At 39.8% G+C, this 15,093-nt stretch overlaps 2 protein-coding genes across 2 annotated transcripts in view; one reads left to right on the forward strand and one right to left on the reverse strand.

The window, feature by feature from the left end:
* Positions 1-1,754, forward strand: part of LOC144504807 (spermatogenesis-associated protein 7 homolog) — a 92,600-nt gene extending 90,846 nt beyond the window's left edge. Inside the window, exon 7 of the mRNA XM_078230552.1 lies at positions 469-1,754. Coding sequence (XP_078086678.1) covers positions 469-630 — 162 coding nt within the window. The 3' untranslated portion in view covers positions 631-1,754. The remainder of the gene's footprint in view (positions 1-468) is intronic.
* A 5,375-nt stretch (positions 1,755-7,129) lies between these two features.
* The window catches only part of cenpf (centromere protein F), a 74,331-nt gene continuing 66,367 nt past the window's right edge, over positions 7,130-15,093 (reverse strand). The window contains exons 20-24 of the mRNA XM_078229791.1: positions 14,252-14,389; positions 13,331-13,508; positions 10,877-11,473; positions 9,374-9,561; positions 7,130-8,032 (exon numbers count right to left, since the gene is read on the reverse strand). Of these exons, the coding sequence (XP_078085917.1) occupies positions 7,790-8,032; positions 9,374-9,561; positions 10,877-11,473; positions 13,331-13,508; positions 14,252-14,389 (1,344 nt within the window). The 3' untranslated portion in view covers positions 7,130-7,789. The remainder of the gene's footprint in view (positions 8,033-9,373; positions 9,562-10,876; positions 11,474-13,330; positions 13,509-14,251; positions 14,390-15,093) is intronic.

A 15,093-nucleotide genomic window follows, 5' to 3' on the forward strand; every position in this document is an offset into this window, starting at 1 on the left:
TCACATTTGTCTGGATTAAACTCAATCTGTCATCTCTCCGGGTGCTCCGGTTTCCTCCCACAGTCTGAAAGACATGCTGGTTAGGTGCATTGGCCGTGCTAAATTCTCCCTCAGTGTACAGGTGCTGGCCTGTGGCGACTAGAGGATTTTCACAGTAACTTCATTGCAATGTTAATGTAAGCCTATTTGTGACTAATAAATAAACTTTACTTTTACTTTACTTTAAAGCTTCTGAACTTCTAATGCTTGAAATGGAAAGTGATTTTCACCCTAGCATCACCATTCTTTACATTAATCCTTACAACATTCACAGTATGGTCCGAAAAATAACTATGTAGGTTTGTAGAAACAAGTTGGTATTTCAAACTTTGCTATAGCCTTTTCCCCAGTTCAGAGAAATGTTGTAGTTCTAAGGGGCAAAAAATGTGCAAAATGTCATTTCTTTAACATTTTTTTAACTTTTTATAGGATAAATTGAAGAATATATTGCAAAACCTGAGAAATGAGCTGCAAACAGATTCAGTTGTTAGCTACTCCGAACACAGTCGAGCAGTGCAGAAAACCCGGCTTCTTGGCAAAAACATCCTACAGAACATGTACTGCACTAAACCAGGAACTGTTCCAACTTAAAGATGATCCCAAAGGAAAACATGATTGGAGAACACTGAATAAGAGCTCAGCCCTGGCTAAAAATAGAAATGTATACCTGGGAAAAAGATCAAAAAAGAATGAGCTTGAAAGCCTGAGACATATACTCGCTGCAAGGCTCTCTACAGTAGATCAAGATTTCAAGTAACTCTGTGCCTTTTATTTCAAGCAAAAGAAAAACAGCAAGGATGTACCACATACCACCTATCAAGATCACAGTGCTCTTCCTGGATATCTCAAATGACCAACTATGTTCTGTCACCTGTTTCGGGATGTACTGCAAGTAAAGGTTACTTAGGCCATTGATATTTGTAATGGTTATTTTCCTGCCTTTAAGTTTCAAACCCACTTGTAACTTATCAATTCCCAGTGGTGAATAGGTGACCAATCTTCCTGTTTCAATAATATAACTCTGAAAAGATATTCTGAAGGTGTTTTTAAGCAACCAAAGTGATTGATCTTCCAGTTACTTTCCTTTTATTGTAAGAAGTCTCATAACACCAGGTGATAAACCTGATGAAGGAGCAGTGCTCCGAAAGCTTGTGATTCCCAATAAACCTGTTGGACTTTAACCTGGTGTTGTGAGACTTCTTACTGTCCAATGTCGGCATCTCCACATCATTCCTTTTATTGTTGAAGCATGCAACACCTCAACTTAATGGCCTGGTCATAGTCGAGTATTTGTTATAACTGAGATTTATTATTTGAATAATTTGTCCCTGAACCACACAATAAAGCCCGCAAAACAAGATCCTAGAAAGCCTCTTTACATCTGTGTAGATTTACCCCCGAAAGGGGTAAGGGGTAGCGGAGATGTTATTGATGGGTGTCCGCTGAGCACCACCAGTTTTCCCAGATGTGCTGCTGTCTATCCATCAACCAGTCAGAGATATGTCTCACTTAAGCCTCGAGTAGAAAGAGGTTGTGTGACAATGGAGAAAGCATTTTCTCACTGCAAGAACTGTCCAGGCTACCCTTTAACTCCATGGCTGAAAGAAATTGCTCCACAATAAAAGTAAAAACATCCGAGTTTAATGCCCCAAAGTGTAGTGTTCATCCAAGACCATAGAGCAAGTTCCTGACACACCTTCCCTGCTTGAACGTCAAAAGAAATCATAATCCAGTAATTACAAGGGGGCGGGGGGGGGGAGATACCTTTCATCTTTCATCTTTCCTTGAGGTAGAGCACAATTGATTTTCACCTCATTCATAATATCGGATGGACAATCCACTCTGCTAGATTATTGTCCAGGTGGAGTTGGTTATAATTACTTGCACAATGTCCTGAAATCTTCTGTTTATAGGTCATATTATACTTGTAAATATTTTGATTTGATTTCTTGTCACATGTATAAGTATACAGTGAAAAGTATTGTTTCTTGCATGCTATACAAAGCATACCGTACATTGAGAAGGAAACAAGAGAGTGCAGAATATAGTGTTACAGTCATAGCTAGGGTCTTGCAAAAGATCAACTTAATATGAGGTAGGTCCATACAAAAGTCTGATGGCAGCAGGGAAAAAATTGTTCTCGAGTCAGTTGGTATGTGACCTCAAACTTTTGTATCTCTTTCCTGACAGAAGAAAGTGGAAGAGAGAATGTCCAGGGTGTGTAGGGTCCTTAATTATGCTGGCTGCTTTTCTGAGGCAGTGGGAAGTGTAGACAGTCAATGGATGGGAGACTAGTTTGCGTGATGGACTGGGCTTCGTTCACGACCTGTGTAGTTTCTTGCGGTCTTAGACAGAGCAAGGGCCATACCAAGCTGTGATATAACCAGGATGAATGCTTTCTACGGTGCATCTATAGAAGTTGGCGAGAGTCGTAGCGAACATGCCAAATTTCCTTAGCTTCCTGAGAAAGTAGAGGCGTTGGTGGGCTTTCTTAACTATGGCGTCACGTGGAGGAACCAGGACAGAATGGTGTTGATCTGGACACCTAGAAACTTGAATCTCTTGACCATTTCCATTTTGTAAATATATAATGTAACATGACACAAGAATGTAAGCATAGCACAACTGAATTGAAAATTGACCTGAAACCTGTTCAATTTGAACCAAGTCACAGAAAGTCACAGAGTCCTCTCAGCATATTACTGCCCTTGACTCTTAGGCAATATTCCAAAAGATATCGTGGAAATTGCACTTTATACACCCAATTCATTTGTAATTGAATGTGTGCACAGAAGTACAAGGGGTATGAGGGGTCATAGGTTCAAGGTGAGGGGGGCGGGGGGGGGGGGGGGGGGGGCGAGGTTTAACACGGATATCAGAAGGATGTATTTTACACAAAGGGTGGTGGGGGCCTGGAATGCACTGCCGGGCAAGGTGGTGGAGGCGGACACACTGGGAACGTTTAAGACTTATCTAGATAGCCACATGAATGGAGTGGGAATGGAGGGATACAAAAGAATGGTCTAGTTTGGACCAGGGAGCGGCGCGGGCTTGGAGGGCCGAAGGGCCTGTTCCTGTGCTGTATTGTTCTTTGTTCTTTGTACAAGCAGCATCCTCTGCAGAGCAAAACACATTGGGTTCTGATTGAAAGCACCCAGTAATTTCAATCTGGCATTCTCTTTTAACATTTCCACCTCTTACTTTTTGCAAGGTCGGCTATTATTTTTCCTGGAACAGAAATAACTCAGAATAACAAACGTTAATCTGTATCATAGTAACGTCATGATGTGGAGATGCCGGCATTGGACTGGGGTAAACACAGTAAGAAGTCTCACAACACCAGGTTAAAGTCCAACAGGTTTAAACCTGTTGGAGTTTAACCTGGTGTTGTGAGACTTCTCAGTGATGTCACAGGCAAAGCACCACTGTGACATTTGACGCAAATGATGGCATGTATTTTTTTCAAATTTTACCTTACTGTGTACTTTTGACCTCAGGATGGTTATATTGAAAAAGGGTGGCCCAATCTCTTAATCACAACTTGAAGTTATCTTGTACAAGTACTGCTTTGTATTTGCATGTATAACTTTTGCTTCTATTACAACAGTAACTACACTTTGAAAGTACTTAATTGGCTGTGAAGTGCTTTGAGACATCTAGTGGTCATGAAGAGCAATTTATTTATGAGACACTTTGATTTGATGAGTAGTTTAGCATGTAAAAAGGGGTTTAGTGTGATATTTCCTAACTGAATGTCAGCAGCAACAGGGATATGAAATTGGATAAGTGACAGGAAACAGACAGTAGTAGTTAATGAATGTTTTTCATGCTGGAGGAGGGTTTGTAATGGAGTCCCCACAGGTCAGTTTTGCAACCATTGCATTTCCTGATATATATTAACGATCCATACTTTGGTGTACAGGGGATAATTTCAGAATTTGCAGATGATATAAAACTTAGGAGGTATTGTGAACTGTGTAGAACTTCAAAGGGATATAAACAATTTGGTGGAATGGGCAAACAGGTGCAGTTCATTGCAGAGAAATGTGAGGTGATTAATTTTGGTAGGAAGAATTTGGAGAGACAATATCACAAAGGGTACAACTCTAAACGGGATACAGAAGGGACGAACCTAGCTGTATATGTACATAAATCATTGAAGGCAGCAGGACAGGTTGAGAGAGTGGTTAATAAAGAATACAGTATCCTAGACTTCAATAATAACAGCATAAGTATAAGGTCAAGGAGGTTATGTTGAACTTGTATAAGACACAACTTCAGCCTCAGCTGGAGTATTGAGCCCAGTTCTGGGAACCACACTTTAGGAAGGATTTGAAGGCATTGGACAGTGCAGAAAAGATTCATGAGAATGGTTCCAGGGATGAGGAACCTCAGATAGATTGGAGATGTTGAGACTGTTTTCTTAGGAGAAGTGAAAGCCGAGAGGTGATCTGATAGAAGTGTTCAAAATTGAGGGGTCTGGACAGAGTAGATAGGGAGAAACTGTTCCCATTCATGAAAGGTTTGAGAATGAGAGATTTAAAGTAATTGGTAAAAATAGCAAAAGCAGGATGAGGAAAAACTTTTTCGCAGAGCAAGTGGTTAAGGTAGGTTCAATTGAGGTATTCAAGAGGGAATTAGACTGTTATCTGAAAATGATACATGTGCAGGTTTAGGGGAAGATGCAGGAGAGTAGCACTAAATGAATTGTTCATTCAGTGAGCGGGTGCTGACACAATGGGCTTCCTTCTACTATTCTGTGAATTGCCAGGAAATGCTCTGGAGCAAACAAATTACTGTGATATGGTTAATGGTCAAAAGTGAGCTAAGCTAACTGTGAATAAAAATGAGTAAAAGATGTAGGACAATACATTGGGTGAAATTTAATGCCCTCCCTAAGGTGAGTTTGGACTGGAGTGTGTAGGATGCTAACTCTGCTACCTTCCTGCATCCATATCAATTAAGTCCACGAGCCTTCCCACCTGATGCAATTGAGGCCCATAAGGTATTCAATCAGCATCACAAGGCAATCATGTGGGAAACCCAAGAATCAAACCCAGTTGAGTTTGTTTGCGGATTCCCATAAGGGATCCCACATTCAAAGGCATAATGCCTGTTCGAGGGACACAGAGCAGGAAGGCTGTGGCCTGTTAGGAGCCATTCTCCTGTCCCCCCCCCCCCCCCGCCCATAACAAGTCACCCCATCCTGCCCTCACTCACCTGTGACTGAGGTCCTTCACTGATCTTGAGCCTCTGGTGGGTGCAATGCTGGCAGCTTCCACCACTCCCCCAGTGGCACTTCTTGCAATGAAGATTTCTACGCTGGGATTCCTTGATCTCAGGGCAAGCCTGCTACTGGCCACTTAAGTGTCTGTTATTAATACAACCAGCCTTCTCCAAAGGATGTAATGAAATGCTCTCACCGGTTCTTCATCCGGCGAGCAAGGTCCCCTTTGCCTGGATTAAACTCTGCACACAGCAAAGTTACTTACTTGTTGGAAAAATGCACCACTGTGCAGATAGTGAAGGGAGTATAAGTTTAAGGTGGTGGAATGTGGATCAATTATGTTACTTTGGCTTGGATGGTGTTGTTGGAGCTGCACTCACCAAAACAAGGAGTATTCCATCACGCTCCTGACTCAAGCCCTGCAGCTGGTGGAGTGGCTTTGAGGAGTCAGGTGAATCACTTGCTGCACAAAACCCAGCTACTTGACTGGCTGTTGTAGTCACAGTAATTATGTGACTGGTCCAGTTAAGTTCCAAGTCATGTTGCCAACTATCTCCCCAATAATGATATCAACAGCAGGGAAATTGAGGGATGGTAATGCTATTGAATGTGCTTCGAGTCTTGTTGGACGTGATCATTGTGTGGCGTGAATATTCCTTGGCACTTGTCAACCCAAGCTTATTGTCTGGATTGAATGTAGTCCAGGTACGTGGGTTTGGACTGCTTCATCACCCAAGGAGTTGTGAATAGAACTGGAGGTTGTGAAATTTCAAGTGAACATCCCCATTTTTGAAAGTGAAACAGAAGACAGTTCCGCTTGGAATGCTACCCTGAGGAGCTCTTGCTACAATGGGACTGAAATGATTGGGCTCCAACAACCATAACATAGTATAAATCCAGCCAGTGGAAGGTTTACCACAATTCCCATTGGCTTCAATTTTATTAGGCATCTTGATGCCAGTCATGAGCAGTCACTCTTACCTCACCTCTAGAATTCAGCTCTTGGTTGTTGATCAAAGAGGTCTGAATTTGAGATATCCTGGCGGATATCTCAAATTCAGCAATTGGAGCAGGTTATAGGCAAGTGCCGCTTGATAGCACTCTTATTATCTTCCATCACTTTGTTGATCATTGAGAATGGGTTGATGGGTCAGGATTGTCAGATTGAATTTGTCCTGGTGGACAATATTCCACATTGTTAGGTGGAAGTCAGGGTAGGATTTGAAGGATGGCGAGTTATCAACGCAAACATGACTCACAATTGAAAAAGTAAGTTCTGGGACCGAAGGTTAAGGGTTATTTCGGGCTCAGGAAAGGGCCGATCTTAGCTGGTGTGGTGGTGGGGGGGGGGGCGGGGGGGGAGAAGGTTTGGCCAGTGGAGAGGAGGGCCCGGAGCTCCAATGTCACACGTGGGAGGTGCCTCAACTCGGAGGGGGCATTTAGAGAAGCATCCTTTCCTGCTCAAGATGCGGAAAAATGTCATTGTCACTTTTCCAATCTATCCGCCAGCCTAAAAATTGGGCTGTCACTTTCCCAATCTATCTGCCAGCCTAAAAATTGGGGCTAAGTGGGAAAAGGTCCTTAAAAGGCCACTTAAAGTCCTTAATAGGTGAATGGGCAGGTTTCCTGCCTGTGGCCCTGCCCACCCAAGCACGAATTTGTCTCTGGGTTTGGACATTCTGGGTTCCATTTTGTCGTACTGTTTTATACAACTGAGTAGCTTGCTAGGCCAAATCCCCAGTGCATTCATACAGGCCTTTAGATTAAAAGTTCAGTGATAACCTCTTTACTATCATACAAATGAATAATACCATTATAGAAGATTAAACTGAATTTTTGTTAAACAAGATCAGCCACAATTTTAACCGAAATTCTATTAGTTTTAATTAATTTCTGTACAAGTTGTATACAAAATACTAGAAAAAAACAAAAGAAGCACTCTGTGCTCTGAGACAAGTAAAAAACATAAAAAGCAGAAGGAAGTGTATTTATCGCTCACAAATAAAGTCAGTTTTAAATGGCAGTAAATTAATATATTCTCATGTGCTGAATGATTGTTGTTACTGATTATAAAACTGGGTGTGAAATCATACCCTACATATACAGCCATAAAGCTTTGCAACTTTAGAAGACAAAATTAAGCTTTATGCAGAAAGATGATATAATTCAGACAAATGTTTAGATGTTCCAAGACAAAATAGGTCCCATATTTCAAAAGGTAATTTAGTGACAGAAAATTGAATGGTGGTGTTAACTGAATAATTGACAAAATGTACATTTTATAAATGTACAAAGCATCAGTTTCCTGCAACCACGGATGATTTTTTCACCTGTAATTGTTTTGTAAGTTTACTATAGTGTTGCTAAATAAAAGTTATTACTGTAAGTTTACAAACATTTTAATCTCTCTAAATCATTGGACTTTACTCAGTTTTGGTATTTTCTATTTTGTATCTCAAAAAAAATTAAAGTACTACTGCGGAGGTACACCTGCAAACCCTGTCCAATTTCTACTACGTTATTTCACTGTACTTTGCAGTTTTCATTTTCTTCGCTCACAGTAACCTGTTCCTTGTGTTGCTTATTTTGTTCGAGAGATTTCTTCGTATTCAACGGGCATCTATGTTTTTGTGATTGCTTCCCACCAGAGGTATCAAAGCTCATTTTCTTTGGAGTGTTTGTTAAAGATGATAGAGGTGGCTCTGCCATAGCTGGTACTGAACCCAGAAATAATTCTGGAGAGGAACGCGTAGATTCAGTTGCGTGCTGAGGAATACATGATAATTAAAGTCAAAACGTGAAATTTTCTGTGATGCGAGCAGACATCATAAATAATTTTCTGGTTTTCGGGAGGGAATGCAATCAGAAGGGTAGAAACATGAAGAAGTGACAACATGCAATAGGAGAGAAGGTAAAAACCAGCAGACAAGAAAAAAATGCCAATCTTATATTTGCATTTGCGCTGTACACCAAAGGATTTAATGATTCATAATTGTGCTTTTAGGAAAAGCTGTGACACATGCTTGTCCAACACTCTGCAGTAAGTTGCTATGTTATAGTTTCAGAATCTAGGATAATAAAGTCCACAAATGAAGACTGGAGTAAATGCAAGATATATTTTAACTGATATATTTAATTAGGGGCAAGATCTAAATTGAATTGAAGGGCAACGAAATGAGAAAAAAAATAACCCTTCACCAATTTTAATATAAAGAGAAAGGGGTGAAGTTTAATCCCCAAAAGTGGATGGGATAGAATCTGGTCAGATGTTAAAATCCACGGTGGCACAGCGGTTAGCACTGCTGCCTCACTGTACCAGGGACCCGGGTTTGATTCCCGCTTGGGTCACTGTCTGTGTGGAGTTTGCACATTCTCCCCGTGTCTGCGTGTGTTTCCTTCAGGTGCTCTGATTTCCTTCCACAGTCCGAAAGACGTGTTGGTTAGGTGCATTGGCAGTGCTAAATTCTCCCTCAGTGTACCCGAACAGGCCCCAGAGTGTGGCAACTAGGGGATTTTCACAATAACTTCATTGCAGTGTTAATGTAAGCCTACTTGTGACTAATAAACTTTAAACAAATCCAACCTCAACCTACCCAACTTCCAGATTTAATGATGAGGACAGCCAATCCCAACAGCTGGGTTGGCAATTTAAGTAACATAACAAAGCTGGCAGCCTTCGATTTGACCCGTTTTGCAAGTTTTATAGTGACCGGGTAGGAATGTTAGGCAACCAAGCTAAGAGCTTTGGGGAGAAGGCAACAGCCTTCGCGGCACTGCATCTGGGCGAAGAGTAGTAGTTCTTCTCCCACTCCTCCACGCTCTCAGACCTCAAAACCCCTCCCCACCCTATACAAAAGGCTACAGGACCAAAGCCAGTAAATTCTTAGCCTCAGTATCCAAGCCAAAATAATTTATTAGCTCTGTCTCATCTTTACCCAATTTACTGCACACAACATTACACCTGGAAGATAGTATAAAATGCTAAAATGTCCTTGGGTACAGCCTTCATCCGTTTTAGCCACATTTTATTTCTTCACATTACCAGCAGATTGACATTTCTGTATCAATTACACCATTGGAAGCATTGCACCTGCTAAATAATATTACCTGTTGTGCATGGCTGCCTTCTGTTGTCATCTCTGATTTGTTACAAGTTTGTGCAGCTCCCTTATGTTGCGTCTCCCTATGGGGAGATAGCCTGCTCTGAACCGCAAGCTCAGAACTAGCTCTGTTGAGTAAGGTTGTCCTCCGCAATATGTAGGGGCTATGTGACATAGCAGGAATGTCTGCAAAACCTAAAAGGAGAAAATACAACTCGATGAATGATACTGCACATATACCAGTGGTACTGAATTCGACAAACTTACCACTGTCAATATTTGTTCAACCTGCCATACCCAACAATCCCACATAATTTAGCTAATCAGCCTTTCAAAATAATCTGGGATAAACTGTAACTTTTTGTCCCCAATTGGACTCATTCTTCCCAGTAAGGCATTGACTTGCAAGATTATCAGGACCTTCAGGGAAATGATTAAAGACACTGCCTGAGGCTTGATTCTGTTGAAAACTTCACTAAGCATAGCATTTTTGAGTCACCTGACTTGCACCTTTCAGAGATGATACAGGAACTTTAAAAGCTGGTGATCTTAGGTCTGGTGCAATATAAATATTTAAAACCCCTTCCGAGGTGGGACAGGCAACCAATTTGCCTGGAAGAGGCAAGCTGGTCATTTAAATATTAAATTGCGGCTGTTTGCCTCAGAATTAACCACCATTATAAATTTAATCCTGGTTGGTTGCATTTCCCAGACCTCGAGGAACCCATGCGTAAAAAAGAAGAAATAATGGATCCACTTGCCACTTTACCTGCTTCACGCAATCCCCATGGCCAGACAGACAACCCTGAAACACTTCCCCCAGTCCCGCGTGTTCTCCTGTAACCGCCACCCCCCACCTCTTCAACTCTGCTCAAGATTCCTTGCTCAATCCCTTTCAATGTCTAATATCCCCATGTTGATCCCAAGGCCTCCAACCTCTCCCACCACCAACCCTTCCAATCTGCATCCTGCCCCCAATTTCCAACCATCACTAACTCTTGTGAACTCAAACCCTACAGCCCAACCCCAAAATGAGGGAGGTACAGAACTGACAATAGTGGACCAGTCAGTCATTCTTTGTACATCCCACCCAATTCTCCTCTCCATTAAATTTAACAGAAAGGAAAATCAGACAAGATCTAAGTGGGTCTGCACTGTAGGGATTCTATTCCATGAAATTAGCTAATGGCTGCTTTGTGCTGCTGTTGAAAGATGAAATCAACCCTGGCAGATGTTGGTATCCAACCAGAATTCATAAATGAGTCTGAACTGTAAGCATTAACATCACAGCCAAGCCCAATCCTCACCCAAAGGGTTTTGTGAATTGGCTGATTTTTCCAAATTCTGGTCCAAGATCAGGAGTCAATATTCATGTCTATATTAAATCAGTTAATTCAGGAAATTATTTTTCAAGTTTCAGCGATTGTTAAAACATCAGAAGCAAATTTACACTTGCAGTGACCTCAATCTTTTGATTCTGATTCATTGGTCCTTGATTGAAGAAACTTACCCTTTTTAACTAAGTGTGGAAGACCCTCTGGTTCATATAAAGTTTTATCTTGTGCAGTTGACCTTAAAAGGACCTCTTGCGCTTTATCACTTCTTGTCCTCTTTGCAGAATTTTCCAGAGCTTCTGATTTCAATTCATCTCGCTCCTCCTTGGATTCAGCTGCTCTGACTCTCTTTGTGGCAAGGTTAGACTGACTATCTGGCCACTTTTTGTGACTTTTGTTCACAGCCAATTCCAATGGAGCATCCAAATCCAGTCCTACAATACTGCTTGCATTTGAAGACTTCAGATGTTTTTGCTGACTGTTTGACTGACCAGGTGACTTCTTTTCACGTTTTTTGGGTGCAGCTGATCTTGATACTGAAACTTGTTCTGCAGTACCGTTTTCACCTTGAGTATTCAACTCTTGCAACTTGTTGTTCAACAAGACAACCCTGTTATTTAGCATTTCATTTTCCTCCTCTAGTTTGTGGCTGCTTTTGATCAGGTTCCAATACTTCTCCATATTTTCGTCAGTTTCTTTTGTTTTTTCCTCCAATGCCTCTTTTAGTTCCTTCATCTCAGCAGTTAATTCATCTATCTGTGAATCTGGACCTACTAATGTTAGAAAGATTAAGACATTAAAATGTATTCATCTCTGAAACCTTTGCACAGACTCGATAAATTCAGGCTAATGAAAAGAAATTTGTATTTTACAAACACCGTTAAATGTGATTCCCCCTCCCCCCTCTGCATTTTACCATTGATAACTACACAATCATACACAGGACTGACCCAGTTAATAATCTGAAATAGTACATTTTAATGATATGGCACAGTGCTGGTAAAAACAAAATTTGTTACAAGGCACAAGCAAATACATTTCTGTTTTAAACTTAAATTTGGATAGGAACTGAAGAAGGAAATGCATCTGTGTAGTGGAATTGCCATTAATCAAACTTGAATATAAACAGGAAATAAAGTTCTGGGCTAATAAAAATATTGTTAAGAATGTACTTAACAATTGTTAGGTATAGTTGGTGATTTTTGAGCAGCAAGATGAAAGATATCAAGGCAGGTATTCTCATTTGGCAAACTTGACCCAAAAGGCATCATTAGTGGAAAAGGCACTGAGGGAAATGCAGGTAATGTAGTTTTTTTCAAAGGTATTTTTAGATTTATGTAAAGGGATAATATACATCAGATACCAAACCAGGGTGATTGTTCATAAAATTGTTAATGTGTGATACATTCTGGGTAGTTTTCTGCTGTTAATTAATACAGCATACAGTTCACTTTTGAAGAAACATATGACTTTTTTTTGAAAAGCGTACGCCAAGGTGAACTACTTAAAATTTTCAAGAATATGAATGCTATTGTTCATTAAAGCAAATGCCAAGGAAAATAATAAAACTTAGGAGCAAGAAGGAAGTCAAAGTGTAATGGATGTGTCAATTAGTCAAAAATAAATTAATTGGACAACTGATTCAAACAATTAAATAAATCACTTAGATTACTTCTGCATTTTGTTTTAACTGAAAAAGTTGGTTGAACTTGAACTGAGACAAAAATATAATATTTTCAATATTTTTCCAATATCACCGTGGTATACTGTGAAATAAGCTTGTGTGTGTGGAGGTTTGATTAATTTAATTAGACTGAAGACAGTTAAATTGCAAGATTAATAACATCAAAATGGGTTAGCAAGCATTTTGAAATGAAGGCGAGCATGGCTAAAATGGGGACAGTAAGCAGGATAAATGGAAATTTGCATTAGGAAGATAATGAGGGGGAAGTTTAACTGTTGTATTTTAAAAGATAAATGAATAAAGCAAAGTATTAAGTTTATTTTTACCCAAAAGTAGTAACCATAAAAAACATGAAAGATCTGTATATTCTGGGAGAAGAAACTTACAAGGGGATGTAAAAACAGTAGATTTAAAGATGGAAGGGGAAAAAGAGAGATTGAAGGCTGTATCAGTAGTTGTGGTCAAGAGATCTTGAATAGCATGTGTGCTGAAAACAAATCTGTACAGAAAGCAGCTTACAACTATTCTCAGAGAACCTGTAGCAACAGTAGATATTTGTGGTAATTATACTTGAAACATTATGGAGAAAATCTATAAGGACCATTACCTAAACGGGGGGAGGGGGTTAGCTAGGAGTTTAACTAAGCAGAAATCTTTGAGTAATGTATGTAGACATACTGTTAACTGTGTTAATGTAATCTTGTGTGTTTTATTTTTTCAATAAATATTTAAATTTAATATTTACAATCTCCCAAGAGTGATATGAAATTTGTGCTCCCGACTTCAGCACATATGCATTCTCATAAAATACAAATTGCAAATTGTTGCGATAGCTTGCACCAAGTTTCCCTTTGGGATTTGGGCAGCCCAGCAATTACCGCCTGCCGCATCATAACAACCGCTTTCTGTCTAATTCAAATGTTGGATTTATCTACTGTCTACTTACCTAGTTTCTGGCTTTTCTGTAGCTTTGCAAGTACCTCTTCTTGTTGCCGAATGTGTTTCTTCAATGACTCCTTTTCATGCTCAAGCTGTTTACAGCTTTTCATCCAAAGTAGCAGTTTATTCTGAGCACTGTCCTTGTCTCTTTTTAGCTTAGTTACAGAGTTTTGCAATTCTTCTGCCTAGAAAAAAAAATTGTCATTGATAACCATAATTTAACTATGATTGATGCTTCTATTTTCCAAAAAAATGCATTCATTCATTTAACCTGGGTACAAATCCGCCATGGCAAATGGTGAAATTTGAATTCAATAGAAGTCTGGAAGTAAATGTGTGATGATGACCATGAAACCATTGCCAATTATCGTAAAAACCCATCTGGTTCACTAATATCCTTTAGGGAAGGGAATCTGCCATCTTACCTGGTCTGGCCCGTGTGTGACTCCAGAACCACAGTAATGTAGTTGACACTCAAATGCCCACTAAAAATGGAGGGCAATTAGGGACAGGCAGCAAATGCTGCCTCAGCTAAGCAAAACAACCCACTGATTTGTAGAAAGGTAGAGTTTGATTATTTATTACCAATTTAATGCAGTAATAATAATTTCTGCTCTTTATGATTGCAAGATGTAAAATAAAATATAAAAAACAAATTTTTTAAAAACTGTTTCTTTTTTGCTCTCATTTACTAAATGTTTTCTTGGCTTAGTTTTATAAAGAACAAAGGTACATACTTCTGACAAGAGTATCCAAATTAGATCATGCCCTTGTGTTACACAATTGTATAATTTGATATTGGGCAGTATGGACCTGGCCCCCAGGACATGGTCTGGTCAAAATGATCACTCCTAATAATAATCAGTTTACATCAAGAAGGGTATTTTGGATGTAGAAATAGGCAAAATGCCCAGATTTCACATTTTACCTTGCCGATGGCATCTTTTAAGGCAACATTTACTTCTTCTTTTGCAGCCTTTAGATTGTTCATTTCCAAGACTTGTGCAGTAAGCTGTTGTTCCGTTCCGACCAACTTTTCTTGGTATGAATGTATTTGAACTTCATGCTAAAAAAGTAAGTATTTACAATTGGTAAGGAAATATTCGATTATTTGATAAATATGTACAAAATACTGTGATAAAAATTATGAAGTAAAAGAAAAACTACAGGTAAATGGGTACATAGGGTCGAATTTTCATGTCTCCATTCATGTTGGATCAGAGGTAGGATGATTTTAAAATGGCGCTCCACACGATTCCAGGTTTCCTGCTCCCTTCGGCTATTTTTAGTGGAGCAGGATAAGAATGGGGGTGTACTGAGCCTGCATGTAGCATGCCTGGCCCTGCTGACTCCATTGCTGGGGGTGGGCATTTTACACTCAGCAATTTTGATCGAGTCAAGCCAGTTCATGAAAGAGATGTGGTTCACGGCAGCTCAGAGGAGTCATGAAGCAGAGGAGGACCAAGAAACTAATAAAAGGGAGAATAGAATATGAACGCAACCTAACAAGAAACATAAAAAATCATAAATATTTATGTTCTCAGTTAACAGTTTTTTCAATGCCCAATTTAAGAAAGATCTCTTTCTTTGGGTCATAGTTTCAAAATGATATTGTACCTTCCAACTCATTCTCGCTAACTTGTAGCCTAAATCCTAAATTCCTTGGGAACTCACAATTTAGATTTCCATGTGGATGCAGTTTCTCACCTGTCTATCAGAGAATGGGAAACCCAAATTTAGTATAAATATTTGTGATTAGCTACTTTAAAA

This window comes from Mustelus asterias, chromosome 15 (genome assembly GCF_964213995.1).
Source record: "Mustelus asterias chromosome 15, sMusAst1.hap1.1, whole genome shotgun sequence".
NCBI lineage: Eukaryota > Metazoa > Chordata > Chondrichthyes > Carcharhiniformes > Triakidae > Mustelus > Mustelus asterias.